The sequence below is a fragment of the Oncorhynchus tshawytscha genome, unplaced genomic scaffold, assembly GCF_018296145.1.
Source record: "Oncorhynchus tshawytscha isolate Ot180627B unplaced genomic scaffold, Otsh_v2.0 Un_contig_821_pilon_pilon, whole genome shotgun sequence".
Taxonomy (NCBI): domain Eukaryota; kingdom Metazoa; phylum Chordata; class Actinopteri; order Salmoniformes; family Salmonidae; genus Oncorhynchus; species Oncorhynchus tshawytscha.
The window spans coordinates 1-16487 of NW_024608944.1; the positions used below are offsets into that span (position 1 = coordinate 1).

The 16487-nt window shown below is 47.2% G+C and overlaps 1 protein-coding gene across 1 annotated transcript; it reads left to right on the plus strand.

The window, feature by feature from the left end:
* Nucleotides 1–705: 705 nt before the first annotated feature.
* Nucleotides 706–16234, plus strand: LOC112237151 (cystathionine beta-synthase; the record flags this gene model as incomplete). The annotated part of the gene is given in 14 exon segments (XM_042313884.1): nucleotides 706–1005; nucleotides 2239–2345; nucleotides 3045–3179; nucleotides 3328–3407; nucleotides 3533–3737; nucleotides 4215–4306; nucleotides 4871–4996; nucleotides 5078–5162; nucleotides 5433–5538; nucleotides 9440–9517; nucleotides 10642–10776; nucleotides 11156–11264; nucleotides 12419–12503; nucleotides 14316–16234. Coding segments are annotated over 14 exon segments (1764 nt in total). The 3' UTR covers nucleotides 14444–16234.
* Between the last annotated feature and the right edge of the window lie 253 nt (nucleotides 16235–16487).

Below are 16487 nucleotides of genomic sequence, written 5' to 3' on the forward strand. Positions count from 1 at the left end.
ATAACCCTGGGTCTTTAGGCAATACAAATTAGCTGGACACACACAATTACCTCCATTAATGATTAGCCCTTCTGAACAGGGGTCATTTCTTTCAATTGTAGTGCCTCACGCCTAGCAACTCCGGTATAGGAGCCAATCTGGCATTTGGCCTTTCTCATATTTTAAGTGATTGTTTTTTTCATTGACCTGAGGATGTTCACTGACTTAAACATCAAACGTGTTGAGGTAGTGCGTCTGCCTGAGTCATTTGTACCTGAACTGTGGGGCTCCCAGTACCAGTCTTCAGAGGACGTACAGCATGGCATGGTGGTGTCAGGTGTGCAGCTTAATATGCACCTCACTAGGCCTCTTGGGGTCAAACGTTTTAGATTTTTTTTTGTGTCATTTTTGTCAGGAATGTTCGTAATGTCTTCCTGACTGTAATTAGTTTGAAGTCGTCAGTCTGTCCAGCAGTGTGTATAGTATGAGACAGACAACAGCAGCAGCTCCTCCATTCCCTCAGACCGCTAGGTGGTGTTGAAACGTTGTCTGGACGTTGGACTCTTAAGTAGCCCCAAACCACTGATACAGGGTCAGATCACTTATTGTCCAGTTAACGGTTACAATTAGGACTGGGGTAAGGGGAATATGATCCTAGATCTGTGCTTACGAGCAGGACAGAGGCTACGTGCCATTTACTAGCCCATGTGCCATTTAACTTCCTAGGTGAGACATGCCTGCGGTCCCCTCCCTTAAAGACAGCAGCATCCTGGGCCCTGTGTGCCCGCACGCTGCCAGGCTACGCGTCACCAACGGCAATGGGGACGCCAACGGATCCTCCAAGGTCCAGGAAGGGCTGTTACAACTCCCAACCAAGGGGGGCGTCAGAGACAAGCTAGAGGTCGACGTGACTGGAACCATCCAGGCGGTGGGGGAGAGGAAGTGGATCCGTCCCGACCTTCCCAGCCGGTGCACCTGGAGACTGGGGGGCAACCACGCCGACTCCCCCCACACCCATCCTCAACAGTAAGACTGGTGACCTAACCGTAACCCTCAACAGTAACACTGGTGACCCTCGGTAAGACTGGTGACCCTCAACGGTAAGACTGGTGACCCTCAACGGTAAGACTGGTGACCCTCAACGGTAAGACTGGTGACCCTCAACGGTAAGACTGGTGACCCTCAACGGTAAGACTGGTGACCCTCAACGGTAAGACTGGTGACCCTCAACGGTAAGACTGGTGACCCTCAACGGTAAGACTGGTGACCCTCAACGGTAAGACTCAACGGTAAGACTGGTGACCCTCAACGGTAAGACTGGTGACCCTCAACGGTAGACTGGTGACCCTCAACGGTAAGACTGGACCCTGGACTGGACCCTCAACGGTAAGACTGGTGACCCTCCGGTAAGACTGGTGACCCTCAACGGTAAGACTGGTGACCCTCAACGGTAAGACTGGTGACCCTCAACGGTAAGACTGGTGACCCTCAACGGTAAGACTGGTGACCCTCAACGGTAAGACTGGTAACCCTCAACTGTAAGACTGGTAACCCTCAACGGTAACACTGGTCACCCTAACCGTAACCCTCAACAGTAAGACTGGTAACCCTAACCGTAACCCTCAACAGTAAGACTGGTAACCCTCAACAGTAAGACTGGTGACCCTCAACGGTAAGACTGGTGACCCTCAACGGTAAGACTGGTGACCCTCAACGGTAAGACTGGTGACCCTCAACTGTAACACCTGGTCACCCTCAACAGTAACACTGGTGACCCTCAACGGTAAGACTGGTCACCCTCAACAGTAACACTGGTCACCCTCAACAGTAACACTGGTCACCTTAACCGTAACCCTCAACAGTAAGACTGGTAACCCTCAACGGTAAGACTGGTAACCCTCAACGGTAAGACTGGTAACCCTCAACGGTAAGACTGGTGACCCTCAACGGTAAGACTGGTGACCCTCAACGGTAAGACTGGTGACCCTCAACGGTAAGACTGGTGACCCTCAACGGTAAGACTGGTGACCCTCAACGGTAAGACTGGTGACCCTCAACGGTAAGACTGGTGACCCTCAACGGTAAGACTGGTGACCCTCAACGGTAAGACTGGTGACCTTTTATGTTATTCCTTCCATCCGTCTCCTCCTCGACTCATTTCCACTTTAATCCATTATCCATCTTTTAGTCAGATTCATGTCAATGTGGTATTCATCAACGTCGAGTTAGTCAGTGACATAATAAACTCCCCTCTTCCAGGACCAAAGCTCCTAAAATCCTCACCAACATCCTCCGGAGGATCGGTGACACCCCGCTGGTGCGCATGAACAAGATCCCCAAGACCTTCGGCCTCAAGTGTGAAGTCTGTGAGTTTATCAGGGAGTCTTTTCTCAGAACCCTTTTGAGATGAATGGTTGAACCTTAACTTGCTACATGGGTGCAAATGTTTCCCACTCAATGTTTCAGCCTTGTTTGTGCACTTTTCTCACGGAGAGTTACCAATTTATTCGTGCCACCATGATAAAACCTATCCCAGAACCTTGCATTATCTGCCAGTCAGACATAGTCCTGAGAATACTGTTCAGACAGTATTCAAGGCTGTCTTCCCTCCACGTCTCATTCTGTTGAGGCAGACATAGAACACAGGCAGTCAAAAACCTTTTTCATTGGTTGGCTTAAGAAGTCGTGTGAATTGGATTTACTTTGGGGCGTCTGTGTTCAGCTGACTTCTTTTGTAGATTTCTTCATGCTTGACTCCATGATCCCATTTGGGACTTATTGACAGTTATAATGTATCGAATGTAACAGTTTAATTATATTGTTGGCTTCGGACTTTTGCACAGAAAATGACCCCACTTGTGCTCCATACATTTTATGGTACAATGGAACCAATGGAATAGCTACAAAAGTGCAAACTCTAAACTAAATGAGATGAACATGTTTGACCCAGGTCTGGTTACATTATGAGATGTTTTCAGATAAGGTGGTATTTTAATTCAGAATTAAAAACATTTGAATCTGTGTGTGTGATCCAGTGTGTACCGTTCTGTTTTGTCTCTGTGCAGTGGCCAAGTGTGAGTACTTCAACGCGGGCGGCAGTGTGAAGGATAGGATCAGTCTGCGTATGGTGGAGGATGCAGAGAGGGCTGGACATCTGAAACCAGGAGACACCATCATAGAACCCACCTCAGGCAATACAGGTAACTGTGTGTGTCTCAGTTCAATGAATAGGAATGTGTCTCACTAGTGGTAGATTCACTGAAGTGTGTGTGTCCCTGTGTGTGTGTCCCTGTGTGTGTGTGTGTGTGTGTCCCTGTGTGTGTGTGTGTGTGTGTGTGTGTGTGACAGGTATCGGTCTGGCTCTGGCTGCAGCTGTGAAGGGTTACCGCTGTATCATTGTCATGCCTGAGAAGATGAGCATGGAGAAGGTAAGACTGCTGTACGTCTGCCTCATCAATCTCCCCTCTGGGACTTTCACAGAACCTATTTGATTGTGAAGTCTGCACAAGTGGTCATGAAACCGCTGCCTGTGTGTGTGTCTGCATGCACCCAGGTGGATGTTTTGAGAGCCCTGGGCGCAGAGATCGTCCGTACTCCCACCAGCGCTCGTTTCGATTCGCCAGAGTCTCACGTGGGCGTGGCTTGGCGTCTGAAGAACGAGATCCCCAACTCTCACATCCTGGACCAGTACCGTAACCCTAGTAACCCCCTGGCCCACTATGACACCACAGCGGAGGAGATACTGGAGCAGTGTGATGGTGAGACAGACTTCCTCTCGGCTCCCTCCCTCTATTCCTCCCTCTCTTGTTCTCTTGTTCCTTCTCTCTTGTCTTGCTGGCATTCTCTCTCTCTTTCTCTTAAAATACTGTGATTGAAGAAAATTTGTTCAGAGATTAAGTTATTTAGAAATGTAAATTCATTATTTCTATACGCTTTCTACCTGGTTTAGGTTCAGACTGGAGGATTTCTTTCACAGAATAAGTAATAATAAATATATAACAAAACACTTCTTTTTATTTTATTACTCAGACACCTGCTACCCATTCAAAACCTCGTCGTCATCCACTAGCTGAGAATCGCTGTTATACAAGTGTGTCTGAATAAGGTTCAACTCGTGGTTTTGGTCAACAGCAAAGCATTGTCTGAGCAGTTGTGTGGGCTTGTAGCCCTGATAGAGTCACTGTTCATGATCTGTATGAGCTAACCTGACACCCTCCACGTCTGTGACCTGGCAGGGAAAGTGGACATGCTGGTGGCAGGCGCTGGCACAGGCGGCACCATCACTGGTATTGCCCGCAAACTGAAGGAGAGGTGCCCAAACATCCAGGTGAGTGAACTCTGGGTGTCCACCTGGAATCAATTCCCATCCCCAGGTGGCTTCTGACTAGGGTTGGGGACAGTTCAATTGAAATTGCTATTCAAGTATGGAAAGATCCATACAAATAGAATCAGTCTCAACTTGGATCTTCACATTCACTACTTCAACATGACGGAATAGAAACGGTTCTGATCACAGGCTATGGCCGTCCTTACTGGGTGTTAACTTGTGTCTGGTGTGGTTCTGTCTGGTCTTGTCTGTTGTGGTTCTGTCTGGTCTTGTCTGGTGTGGTTCTGTCTGGTCTGGTGTGTTTCTGTCTGGTCTGGTGTGGTTCTGTGTGGTGTGGTTCTGTCTGATCTTGTGTGGTTCTGTCTGGTCTGGTGTGGTTCTGTCTGATCTTGTGTGATTTGGTGTGGTTCTGTCTGGTCTGGTGTGGTTCTGTCTGGTCTGGTGTGATTCGGTATGGTTCTGTCTGGTCTGGTGTGGTTCTGTCTGATCTTGTGTGATTCGGTGTGGTTCTGTCTGGTCTGATGTGGTTCTGTCTGGTATGGTTCTGTCTGTGTGTGTGGTCAGATCATCGGTGTGGACCCTGAAGGCTCCATCCTGGCTGAACCAGAGGAGCTGAACAAGACAGACAAGACCCAGTACGAGGTGGAGGGCATCGGATACGACTTCATCCCCACTGTACTGGACCGATCAGTGAGTCAGATGGACACACACAAACACACACACATAAACACACACACACACACTACCTCACCAGGGTGTGTCTACCTGTAGGTGGTGGATAGCTGGTACAAGTCCAACGATGAGGAGTCCTTCAACATGTCCCGTATGCTGGTCAGAGACGAGGGCTTGCTTTGTGGTACGTTTGTCACCGTTCTGTTTCTCTGTCATTCATCTCACTGTCACCAGTGGTGACTCTGTGGCCGTGTTCCAGGTCATCCGTATTGCACATCAAATGAAGGTGGTTCCTGAGACATTCAGTACTTCTCCAGGGACTGGGATATCTGCACATTCCCACTTCAATAAAGACCACCTGGAACGCACACTATGTCATGTTCTGATTTGTGGGTTGACCTGGCCACGGGTCGTCATGCCAACCAGTGTGCCTGTCTCTTGTCCCCTGTGCCAGGTGGCAGCTCGGGCACGGCCATGGCAGCAGCGGTGAGGGTGGCCAAGGACCTGAAGGAGGGCCAGCGGTGTGTGGTCATCCTGCCAGACTCCATCCGCAACTACATGTGAGGAACCAGGGTCTAGAATATACTGTTATATTATGACTATAATATACTGTAGTCCTATAGTGAATCTAATGATCTGTCAGCGTTTAGCTTAGCCTGGCCCCTTGTGGCCATGTCTGAATATTGCAGCTGTTGCCTCGTGGGAATCACTGATTCATGATCCTCTCTTTAATCTGAACCTTTTCAGCTGTTCCTAGTGGATGAAGTAACTAACAACCCTTCTCTTTAATCTGAACCATTAACAGCTGTTCCTAGTGGATGAAGTAACTAACAACCCTTCTCTTTAATCTGAACCATTAACAGCTGTTCCTAGTGGATGAAGTAACTAACAACCCTTCTCTTTAATCTGAACCATTAACAGCTGTCCCTAGTGGATGAAGTAACTAACAACCCTTCCGGCGCATTTAACAGCTTGTCCCTAGTGGATGGCCGCCTGCAAATACTTCCGCGCCGACTAGGAAACTATGCAGTTTTTTTTTTTTTTTTACGTGTTATTTCTTACATTAGTACCCCAGGTCATCTTAGGTTTCATTACATACAGTCGAGAAGAACTACTGAATATAAGATCAGCGTCAACTCACCATCAGTACGACCAAGAATATGTTTTTTGCGACGCGGATCCTGTGTTCTGCCTTACAAACAGGACAACGGAGTGGATTCCATGCAGCGACCCAAAAAAACGACTCCAAAAAAGAGGGAAACGAGGCGGTCTTCTGGTCAGACTCCGGAGACGGGCACACCGTGCACCACTCCCTAGCATTCTTCTTGCCAATGTCCAGTCTCTTGACAACAAGGTTGATGAAATCCGAGCAAGGGTAGCATTCCAGAGGGACATCAGAGACTGTAACGTTCTATGCTTCACGGAAACATGGCTCACTGGAATGACGCTATCCGAGGTGGTGCAGCCAACGGGTTTCTCCACGCATCGCGCTGACAGAGACAAACATCTTTCTGGTAAGAAAAAGGGCGGGGGCGTATGCCTTATGACTAACGTGACATGGCGTGATGAAAGAAACATACAGGAACTCAAATCCTTCTGTTCACCTGATTTAGAATTCCTCACAATCCAATGTAGACCGCATTATCTACCAAGAGAATTCTCTTCGATTATAATCACAGCCGTATATATCCCCCCCCAAGCAGACACATCGATGGCTCTGAACGAACTTTATTTAACTCTCTGCAAACTGGAAACGATTTATCCGGAGGCTGCATTCATTGTAGCTGGGGATTTTAACAAGGCTAATCTGAAAACAAGACTCCCTAAATTTTATCAGCATATCGATTGCGCAACCAGGGGTGGAAAGACCTTGGATCATTGTTACTCTAACTTCCGCGACGCATATAAGGCCCTGCCGCCCCCCTTTCGGAAAAGCTGACCACGACTCCATTTTGTTGAACCCTGCCTACAGACAGAAACTAAAACAAGAGGCTCCCACGCTGAGGTCTGTCCAACGCTGGTCCGACCAAGCTGACTCCACACTCCAAGACTGCTTCCATCACGTGGACTGGGAGATGTTTTGTATTGCGTCAGACAACAACATTGACGAATACGCTGATTCGGTGTGCGAGTTCATTAGAACGTGCGTTGAAGATGTCGTTCCCATAGCAACGATTAAAACATTCCCTAACCAGAAACCGTGGATTGATGGCAGCATTCGTGTGAAACTGAAAGCGCGAACCACTGCTTTTAATCAGGGCAAGGTGTCTGGTAACATGACCGAATACAAACAGTGCAGCTATTCCCTCCGCAAGGCTATTAAACAAGCTAAGCGTCAGTACAGAGACAAAGTAGAATCTCAATTCAACGGCTCAGACACAAGAGGCATGTGGCAGGGTCTACAGTCAATCACGGACTACAGGAAGAAATCCAGCCCAGTCACGGACCAGGATGTCTTGCTCCCAGGCAGACTAAATAACTTTTTTGCCCGCTTTGAGGACAATACAGTGCCACTGACATGGCCTGCAATGAAAACATCCGGTCTCTCCTTCACTGCAGCCGAGTGAGTAAGACATTTAAACTAACCCTCGCAAGGCTCCCAGGCCCAAGCATCCCCAGCCGCGCCCTCAGAGCATGCAGACCAGCTGGCCGGTGTGTTTACGGACATATTCAATCAATCCCTATACCAGTCTGCTGTTCCCACATGCTTCAAGAGGGCCACCATTGTTCCTGTTCCCAAGAAAGCTAAGGTAACTGAGCTAAACGACGACCGCCCCGTAGCACTCACATCCGTCATCATGAAGTGCTTTGAGAGACTAGTCAAGGACCATATCACCTCCACCCTACCTGACACCCTAGACCCACTCCAATTTGCTTACCGCCCAAATAGGTCCACAGACGATGCAATCTCAACCACACTGCACACTGCCCTAACCCATCTGGACAAGAGGAATACCTATGTGAGAATGCTGTTCATCGACTACAGCTCGGCATTCAACACCATAGTACCCTCCAAGCTCGTCATCAAGCTCGAGACCCTGGGTCTCGACCCCGCCCTGTGCAACTGGGTACTGGACTTCCTGACGGGCCGCCCCCAGGTGGTGAGGGTAGGCAACAACATCTCCTCCCCGCTGATCCTCAACACTGGGGCCCCACAAGGGTGCGTTCTGAGCCCTCTCCTGTACTTCCTGTTCACCCACGACTGCGTGGCCACGCACGCCTCCAACTCAATCATCAAGTTTGCGGACGACACAACAGTGGTAGGCTTGATTACCAACAACGACGAGACGGCCTACAGGGAGGAGGTGAGGGCCCTCGGAGTGTGGTGTCAGGAAAATAACCTCACGCTCAACGTCAACAAAACTAAGGAGATGATTGTGGACATCAGGAAACAGCAGAGGGAACACCCCCCTATCCACATCAATGGAACAGTAGTGGAGAGGGTAGCAAGTTTTAAGTTCCTCGGCATACACATCACAGACAAACTGAATTGGTCCACTCACACAGACAGCATCGTGAAGAAGGCGCAGCAGCGCCTCTTCAACCTCAGGAGGCTGAAGAAATTTGGCTTGTCACCAAAAGCACTCACAAACTTCTACAGATGCACAATCGAGAGCATCCTGGCGGGCTGTATCACCGCCTGGTACGGCAACTGCTCCGCCCTCAACCGTAAGGCTCTCCAGAGGGTAGTGAGGTCTGCACAACGCATCACCGGGGGCAAACTACCTGCCCTCCAGGACACCTACACCACCCGATGTTACAGGAAGGCCATAAAGATCATCAAGGACATCAACCACCCGAGCCACTGCCTGTTCACCCCGCTATCATCCAGAAGGCGAGGTCAGTACAGGTGCATCAAAGCTGGGACCGAGAGACTGAAAAACAGCTTCTATCTCAAGGCCATCAGACTGTTAAACAGCCACCACTAACATTGAGTGGCTGCTGCCAACACACTGACACTGACACTGACTCAACTCCAGCCACTTTAATAATGGGAATTGATGGGAAATGATGTAAATATATCACTAGCCACTTTAAACAATGCTACCCTATATAATGTTACTTACCCTACATTATTCATCTCATATGCATACGTATATACTGTACTCTATATCATCGACTGCATCCTTATGTAATAAATGTATCACTAGCCACTTTAACTATGCCACTTTGTTTACATACTCATCTCATATGTATATACTGTACTCGATACCATCTACTGTATCTTGCCTATGCTGCTCTGTACCATCACTCATTCATATATCCTTATGTACATATTCTTTATCCCCTTACACTGTGTATAAGACAGTAGTTTTGGAATTGTTAGTTAGATTACTTGTTGGTTATTACTGCATTGTCGGAACTAGAAGCACAAGCATTTCGCTACACTCGCATTAACATCTGCTAACCATGTGTATGTGACATAAAATTTGATTTGATTTTATTTCTCTTTTTTTTCAGGACCAAGTTCCTGAGTGACAAGTGGATGTTCCAGAAAGGCTTCCTGAAGGAGTCAGACATCATGGTAAACAAGCCCTGGTAGGTCTGAACAAACCCCGCTGGGTCTGTCTCTCTGAATAAACCCTGCTGGGTCTGTGTCTCTGAATAAACCCTGCTGGGTCTGTGTCTCTGAATAAACCCTGCTGGGTCTGTGTCTCTGAATAAATCCGGGTGGGTCTGTGTCCTGCAAACCCTGGTGGGTCTGTGTCTCTGAATAAACCCTGGTGGGTCTGTGTCTCTGAACAAACCCGGGTGGGTCTGTGTCTCTGAACAAACCCGGGTGGGTCTGTGTCTCTGAACAAACCCGGGTGGGTCTGTGTCTCTGAACAAACCCGGGTGGGTCTGTGTCTCTGAACAAACCCGGCTGGGTCTGTGTCTCTGAATAAACCCGGGTGGGTCTGTGTCTCTGAATAAACCCGGGTGGGTCTGTGTCTCTGAATAAACCCTGGTGGGTCTGTGTCTCTGAATAAACCCTGGTGGGTCTGTGTCTCTGAATAAGCCCAAGTGGGTCTGTGTCTCTGAATAAACCCGGGTGGGTCTGTGTCTCTGAATAAACCCGGGTGGGTCTGTGTCTCTGAATAAACCCGGGTGGGTCTGTGTCTCTGAATAAACCCGGGTGGGTCTGTGTCTCTGAATAAACCCTGGTGGGTCTGTGTCTCTGAATAAACCCGGGTAGGTCTGTGTCTGAGCATGTCTTCATCTAGTGCTTCATTGTCTATTTGTTTGTAGTTTTCTCTTAAAGGTGCAATATGTAGCTCTATGGGCGACCTGACCAAACTCACATAGAAATGTGAGTTATAGATCTGTCATTCTAATTGGAAGCAAGTCTAAGAAGCAGTAGATCCGTTCTATGTGCTATTTCTGTGCTTCCTGTCCTTAAGTGTAGATTTGCGTCTTTTTACTTTCGGTTTGGTACACCAGGTTTAAACAGTTAAATACTGTATATTTTGTTTATTGAAAATAGGTTTCACAGCGGTTTAGATGGTGGAATGATTTTGCACATTGCTTGTTTTGTCACAAACTGATAACAGGTGTAAATTGTAGAGTTTTAGCAACCAGGCAATTGTGGGGTGATGTCTGTATATTATGCCTTTTAAAGGTTGTATTAAGTTTTTATTTATTTAATTGGTCGTCTATTTCTCTCTCTCTCTCTTCCTCCCCAGGTGGTGGAACCTGAAGCTGCAGGGGTTGAACCTCTCTGCCCCTCTGACCGTCCTGCCCACGGTCAGCTGTCAGAAGACCATCAAGATCCTGAAGGAGAACGGCTTTGACCAGGCCCCTGTAGTGGACGAGGCTGGGTGGGTGTCCTCCTCCACTGTCTCATCTCCTGCCTCTTTCATTAACCAGAGGCTGTTTCCCAAATGGCACCCTATTCCCTTCATAGGGCACTAATGTTGACCATGTAGGGAATAGGGTGCCATTTTGGACATATCCATTATCTTTGTGTCGCTTACTAGTTCATGGTGAAGAAATTAAATGATTGTAGAGAATCTGAAGATATCTTCCATTGAAATAACCCTGGAATTCAATTCATTGAATTCATTGTTGATTTGTAAATGTTGTAGACCCATGTTTCACCTGTGGACACTGACCATCTGTTTCAAGTCATTCAACTGTTCTGGTGACATTATCCATGGGTAGTGTTGTTCTGCTGCTAAAATAACTGTGTGTGTGTAGGCTGGTCCTAGGAATGGTTACTTTGGGGAACATGCTGGCCTCTGTGCTGGCTGGGAAGATCAAACCCTCAGACCCAGTCAACAAGGTGATCTACACCCAGTTCAAACAGGTCAGTCTCACACACACACACTCACACACGTGTTTGCAGGCACACACTTTTTCTGTAAGTAGTGCAAATTGGTCTCACACACACTGAAATCACCCATGTTTGTTTATATGATGAAACGGTCCTGTCTTATTTTACGTCTGACTGATAACCTCACGTCTCATCCTATTCTCAGATCCGTCTGACTGATAACCTCTCGTCTCATCCTATTCTCAGATCCGTCTGACTGATAACCTCTCGTCTCATCCTATTCTCAGATCCGTCTGACTGATAACCTCACGTCTCATCCTATTCTCAGATCCGTCTGACTGATAACCTCACGTCTCATCCTATTCTCAGATCCGTCTGACTGATAACCTCACGTCTCATCCTATTCTCAGATCCGTCTGACTGATAACCTCACGTCTCATCCTATTCTCAGATCCGTCTGACTGATAACCTCTCGTCTCATCCTATTCTCAGATCCGTCTGACTGATAACCTCACGTCTCATCCTATTCTCAGATCCGTCTGACTGATAACCTCTCGTCTCATCCTATTCTCAGATCCGTCTGACTGATAACCTCTCGTCTCATCCTATTCTCAGATCCGTCTGACTGATAACCTCTCGTCTCATCCTATTCTCAGATCCGTCTGACTGATAACCTCTCGTCTCATCCTATTCTCAGATCCGTCTGACTGATAACCTCTCGTCTCATCCTATTCTCAGATCCGTCTGACTGATAACCTCACGTCTCATCCTATTCTCAGATCCGTCTGACTGATAACCTCTCGTCTCATCCTATTCTCAGATCCGTCTGACTGATAACCTCACGTCTCATCCTATTCTCAGATCCGTCTGACTGATAACCCTCACGTCTCATCCTATTCTCAGATCCGTCTGACTGATAACCTCACGTCTCATCCTATTCTCAGATTCTGACTGATAACCTCTCGTCTCATCCTATTCTCAGATCCGTCTGACTGATAACCTCACGTCTCATCCTATTCTCAGATCCGTCTGACTGATAACCTCACGTCTCATCCTATTCTCAGATCCGTCTGACTGATAACCTCTCGTCTCATCCTATTCTCAGATCCGTCTGACTGATAACCTCACGTCTCATCCTATTCTCAGATCCGTTTGACTGATAACCTCACGTCTCATCCTATTCTCAGATCCGTCTGACTGATAACCTGGGGAAGCTCTCTCGTATCCTGGAGACGGACCACTTTGCCCTGGTGGTACACGAACAGATCCAATGTAAGTCTTTCTGCCTGCTATAATGGTGAACATGTTGCGATAAGAGGAGTGAAGGTTCGTTGACCTTTTCTGAGGGCAGTAAACAAGGTGGTAAGGTGGCTGGTCTGAACCCATTTAAACCAGTCTGGTTTAATGTCTGCTGTGTGCATGTGACTGGTATACAGCGCATTTGGAAAGTGTTCAGACCTCTTGACTTTTTCCACATTTTGTTACGTTACAACCTTATTCTAAAATGGATTCAATAAATAAAAAGTCTGGTCAATCTACACTCTATCTCATAATGACAAACTGAAAACTGGTTTCAAGAAATTGTAGCACATTTATAACAAACAAAAAACCTTATTTACATAAGTATTCAGAATATTTGCTATGAGACTCGAAATTGAGCTCAGGTCCTTGCTGTTTCCATTGAATCATCCTTGAGATGTTCTACAACTTGATTGGAGTCCACATGATTTGGAATGACACACACCTGTCTCTACGTAAGGTCCCAGACTTGACAGTGCACGTCAGAGCAAAAACCAAGCCATAAGGTCGAAGGACTTGTCTGTAGAACTCAGACAGGATTGTGTCAAGGCACAGGTCTGGGTAAGGCGACCAAAAAATGTCTGCATCATTCTTAAATGGAAGAAGTTTGGAACCACCAAGACTCTAACTAGAGCTGGCCGCACGGCTAAACTGAGCCTTGCCAGGGAGATAACCAAGAACCCGATGGTCACTCTGACAGAGCTCCAGAGTTCCTCTGTGGAAATGGGAGAACCTTCAAGAAGGACAACCATCTCTGCAGCACTCCATCAATCAGGCCTTTATGGTAGAGTGGCCAGACGGAAGCCACTCTTCAGTAAAAGGCACGTGACAGCCCGCTTGGAGTTTGCCAAAAGGCATCTAAACAAGATTCTCTGATCTGATGAAACCAAGGTTGAACTCTTTGGCCTGAATGCCAAGTGTCACGTTTGGAGGAAACCTGGCACCATCCCTAAGGTGAAGCATGGTGGTGGCAGCATCCCTAAGGTGAAGCATGGTGGTGGCAGCATCATGCTGTGGGGATGTTTTTCAGCGCAGGGACTGGGAACGAGGGAAAGATCCTTGATGAAAACCTGCTCCAGAGCATTCAGGACCTCGGACTGGGGCGAAGGTTCACCTTCCAACAGGACAACGACCCTAAGCACATAGCCAAGACAACGCAGGAGTGGCTTCGGGACAAGTTTCTGAATGTCCTCAAGTGGCCCAGCCAGAGCCCGGACTTGAACCCGATTGAACATCTCTGGAGAAACCTGAAAATAGCTGTGCAGCGATGCTCCCCATCCACCCTGACAGAGCTTGAGAGGATCTGTAGAGAAGAATGGGAGAAACACCCCAAATACAGGTGTGCCAAGCTTGTAGCCTCATACCCAAGAAGACTCAAGGCTGTAATCACAACAAAGTACTGAGTAAAGGGTCTGAATATTTATGCAAATGTGATTTAAAAGAATAAACGTTCTTAGCAAACATTTCTAAAAACACTGTTTTTGCTTTGTCATTAGGGGGCATTGTGATGTCATTAGGGGGTATTGTGTGTAGATTGAGGAGGCGGGATAAAACTATTTAATACATTTTAGAGTAAGGCTGTAACGTAACAAAATGTGGGAAAAGTCAAGGGGTCTGAGTACTTTACAAATGCACTGTATGTGCCAGTCTCAAAGTCCTCCGTTGTTTGGTCCCAACATTGATTTGGGCCTGCAACCAACCATAACCCCACCCTCCCCTCGTCCAATGATGGCTGTAAGAGGGAGCTAATGCCACCCTCTCTATCCTTCCCTCTCCTACTCTCAGACTTGACGGACGGCTCCCCCAGCCTGAAGCAGATGGTGTTTGGTGTGGTGACGGCCATCGACCTGCTCAACTTCGTCACGGCCAGGGAGAAGAGGGAGAGGTCCTTCTCTGAGTGCAGTGACCTGTGACCGTGTCCCCGTGACGGCTGGGTCATGTGCGCACAAACACCTCGTGTACACACACACATGGAACACGTTAATTACACCTACAGCTCACAGCCATACACAAACACACTGTGATATTAACGACAATATATAAAGAATGAGGTCGTATGAACTTGATTGGTGGACAAACTGTTGTTGCTGCTTTCTCATGACATGTGAGTCATTTAGCAGATGCTCTTATCCAGAGCGACTTACAGATAGTGAGGACATACTGTTTCTCCCCAACTGGTCCCCGTGGGAATCCAACCCACAACCCATTTTCATACTGTTTCTCCCCAACTGGTCCCCGTGGGAATCCAACCCACAACCCATTTTCATACTGTTTCTTCCCAACTGGTCCCCCGTGGGAATCCAACCCATTTTCATACTGTTTCTCCCCAACTGGTCCCCGTGGGAATCCAACCCACAACCCATTTTCATAATGTTTCTCCCCAACTGGTCTCCCGTGGGAATCCAACCCACAACCCATTTTCATACTGTTTCTCCCCAACTGGTCCCCCGTGGGAATCCAACCCACAACCCATTTTCATACTGTTCCCCCAACTGGTCCCCCGTGGGAATCCAACCCACAACCCATTTTCATACTGTTCCCTCCCCAACTGGTCCCCGTGGGAATCCAACCCACAACCCATTTTCATACTGCCCCCCCCCAACTGGTCCCCGTGGGAATCCAACCCACAACCCATTTTCATACTGTTTCTCCCCAACTGGTCCCCCGTGGGAATCCAACCCACAACCCATTTTCATACTGTTTCTCCCCAACTGGTCCCCGTGGGAATCCAACCCACAACCATTTTCATACTGTTTCTCCCCAACTGGTCCCCGTGGGAATCCAACCCACAACCCATTTTCATACTGTTCCCCCCAACTGGTCCGCCGTGGGAATCCAACCCACAACCCATTTTCATACCGTCCCCCCCAACTGGTCCCCCGTGGGAATCCAACCCACAACCCTAGCATTACAAGTGCAATGCATTCATATGAAAGTCTTAAATCTTTGCTATATTTTGCGAGCTTGATCATAGAATGTAGACACTGCCTACAGAGGGAATTGCCATGTTACTTTGTAATGTGTATTTAATTGATCAGACTGTACCCCATCCCATGTACTGAATCAATAATTGTGAAACCAATCTTTACTGAAAAAAAATGGTTTTAATTGTGAAAACATCAATCAACGCATTTCAACGCTATGCATAATGACACAACCCTGCACAATTACAACAGGTTTGGGAAACAGACCTGTATGTTGATGGTTTTAATTGTGAAAGCATCAATCAACGCATTTCAACGCTATGCATAATGACACAACCCTGCACAATTACAACAGGTTTGGGAAACAGACCTGTATGTTGATGTGTTTTTTAAAGGTTCAATGCATCTGTTTTTATCTGGATATCAAATCATTTCTGGGTAACAAATAAGTATTTTACTGTGATTGTATTAAATTAAAACATGTAGTTTCTCTTAGCAAAGAGCAATTTCTCAAGCAAGACTTTAGCTAGGACAGTTTGGGTGTGGTCTGAGTGGGGAGAGAAACTCAAAACTAGCTGTTATTGGAAGAGAGGTATGGAACATTTTTCTGTTGGTCTATTAAAAAAAAATGTGATGTCACAATGGAAAGTCTAACCTCCCGCCCATACAAACCTGCTGATTAGAAGGCCCTGTGTAGATTGCATTTTCAACCAGCAACTATCAGGAAATAACACTGTCAGTTTCATCAGCTGTATGATATTAAACACAGGAAAAACAGAATTTTAGAGTGTTTTTTTCTGTGTTTATATGCTGTCGCACCAAAACAGGCTGTGATTTCAAACAGCTCTTACCCTACAAGGGCATCAGAATGTTCGCGATTTACATTCAAGTTATTTAGCAGACGCTCCTATCCAGAGTGATTTACAGTAATGAGTTATTTAGCAGACGCTCCTATCCAGAGTGATTTACAGTAATGAGTTATTTAGCAGACGCTCCTATCCAGAGTGATTTACAGTAATGAGTTATTTAGCAG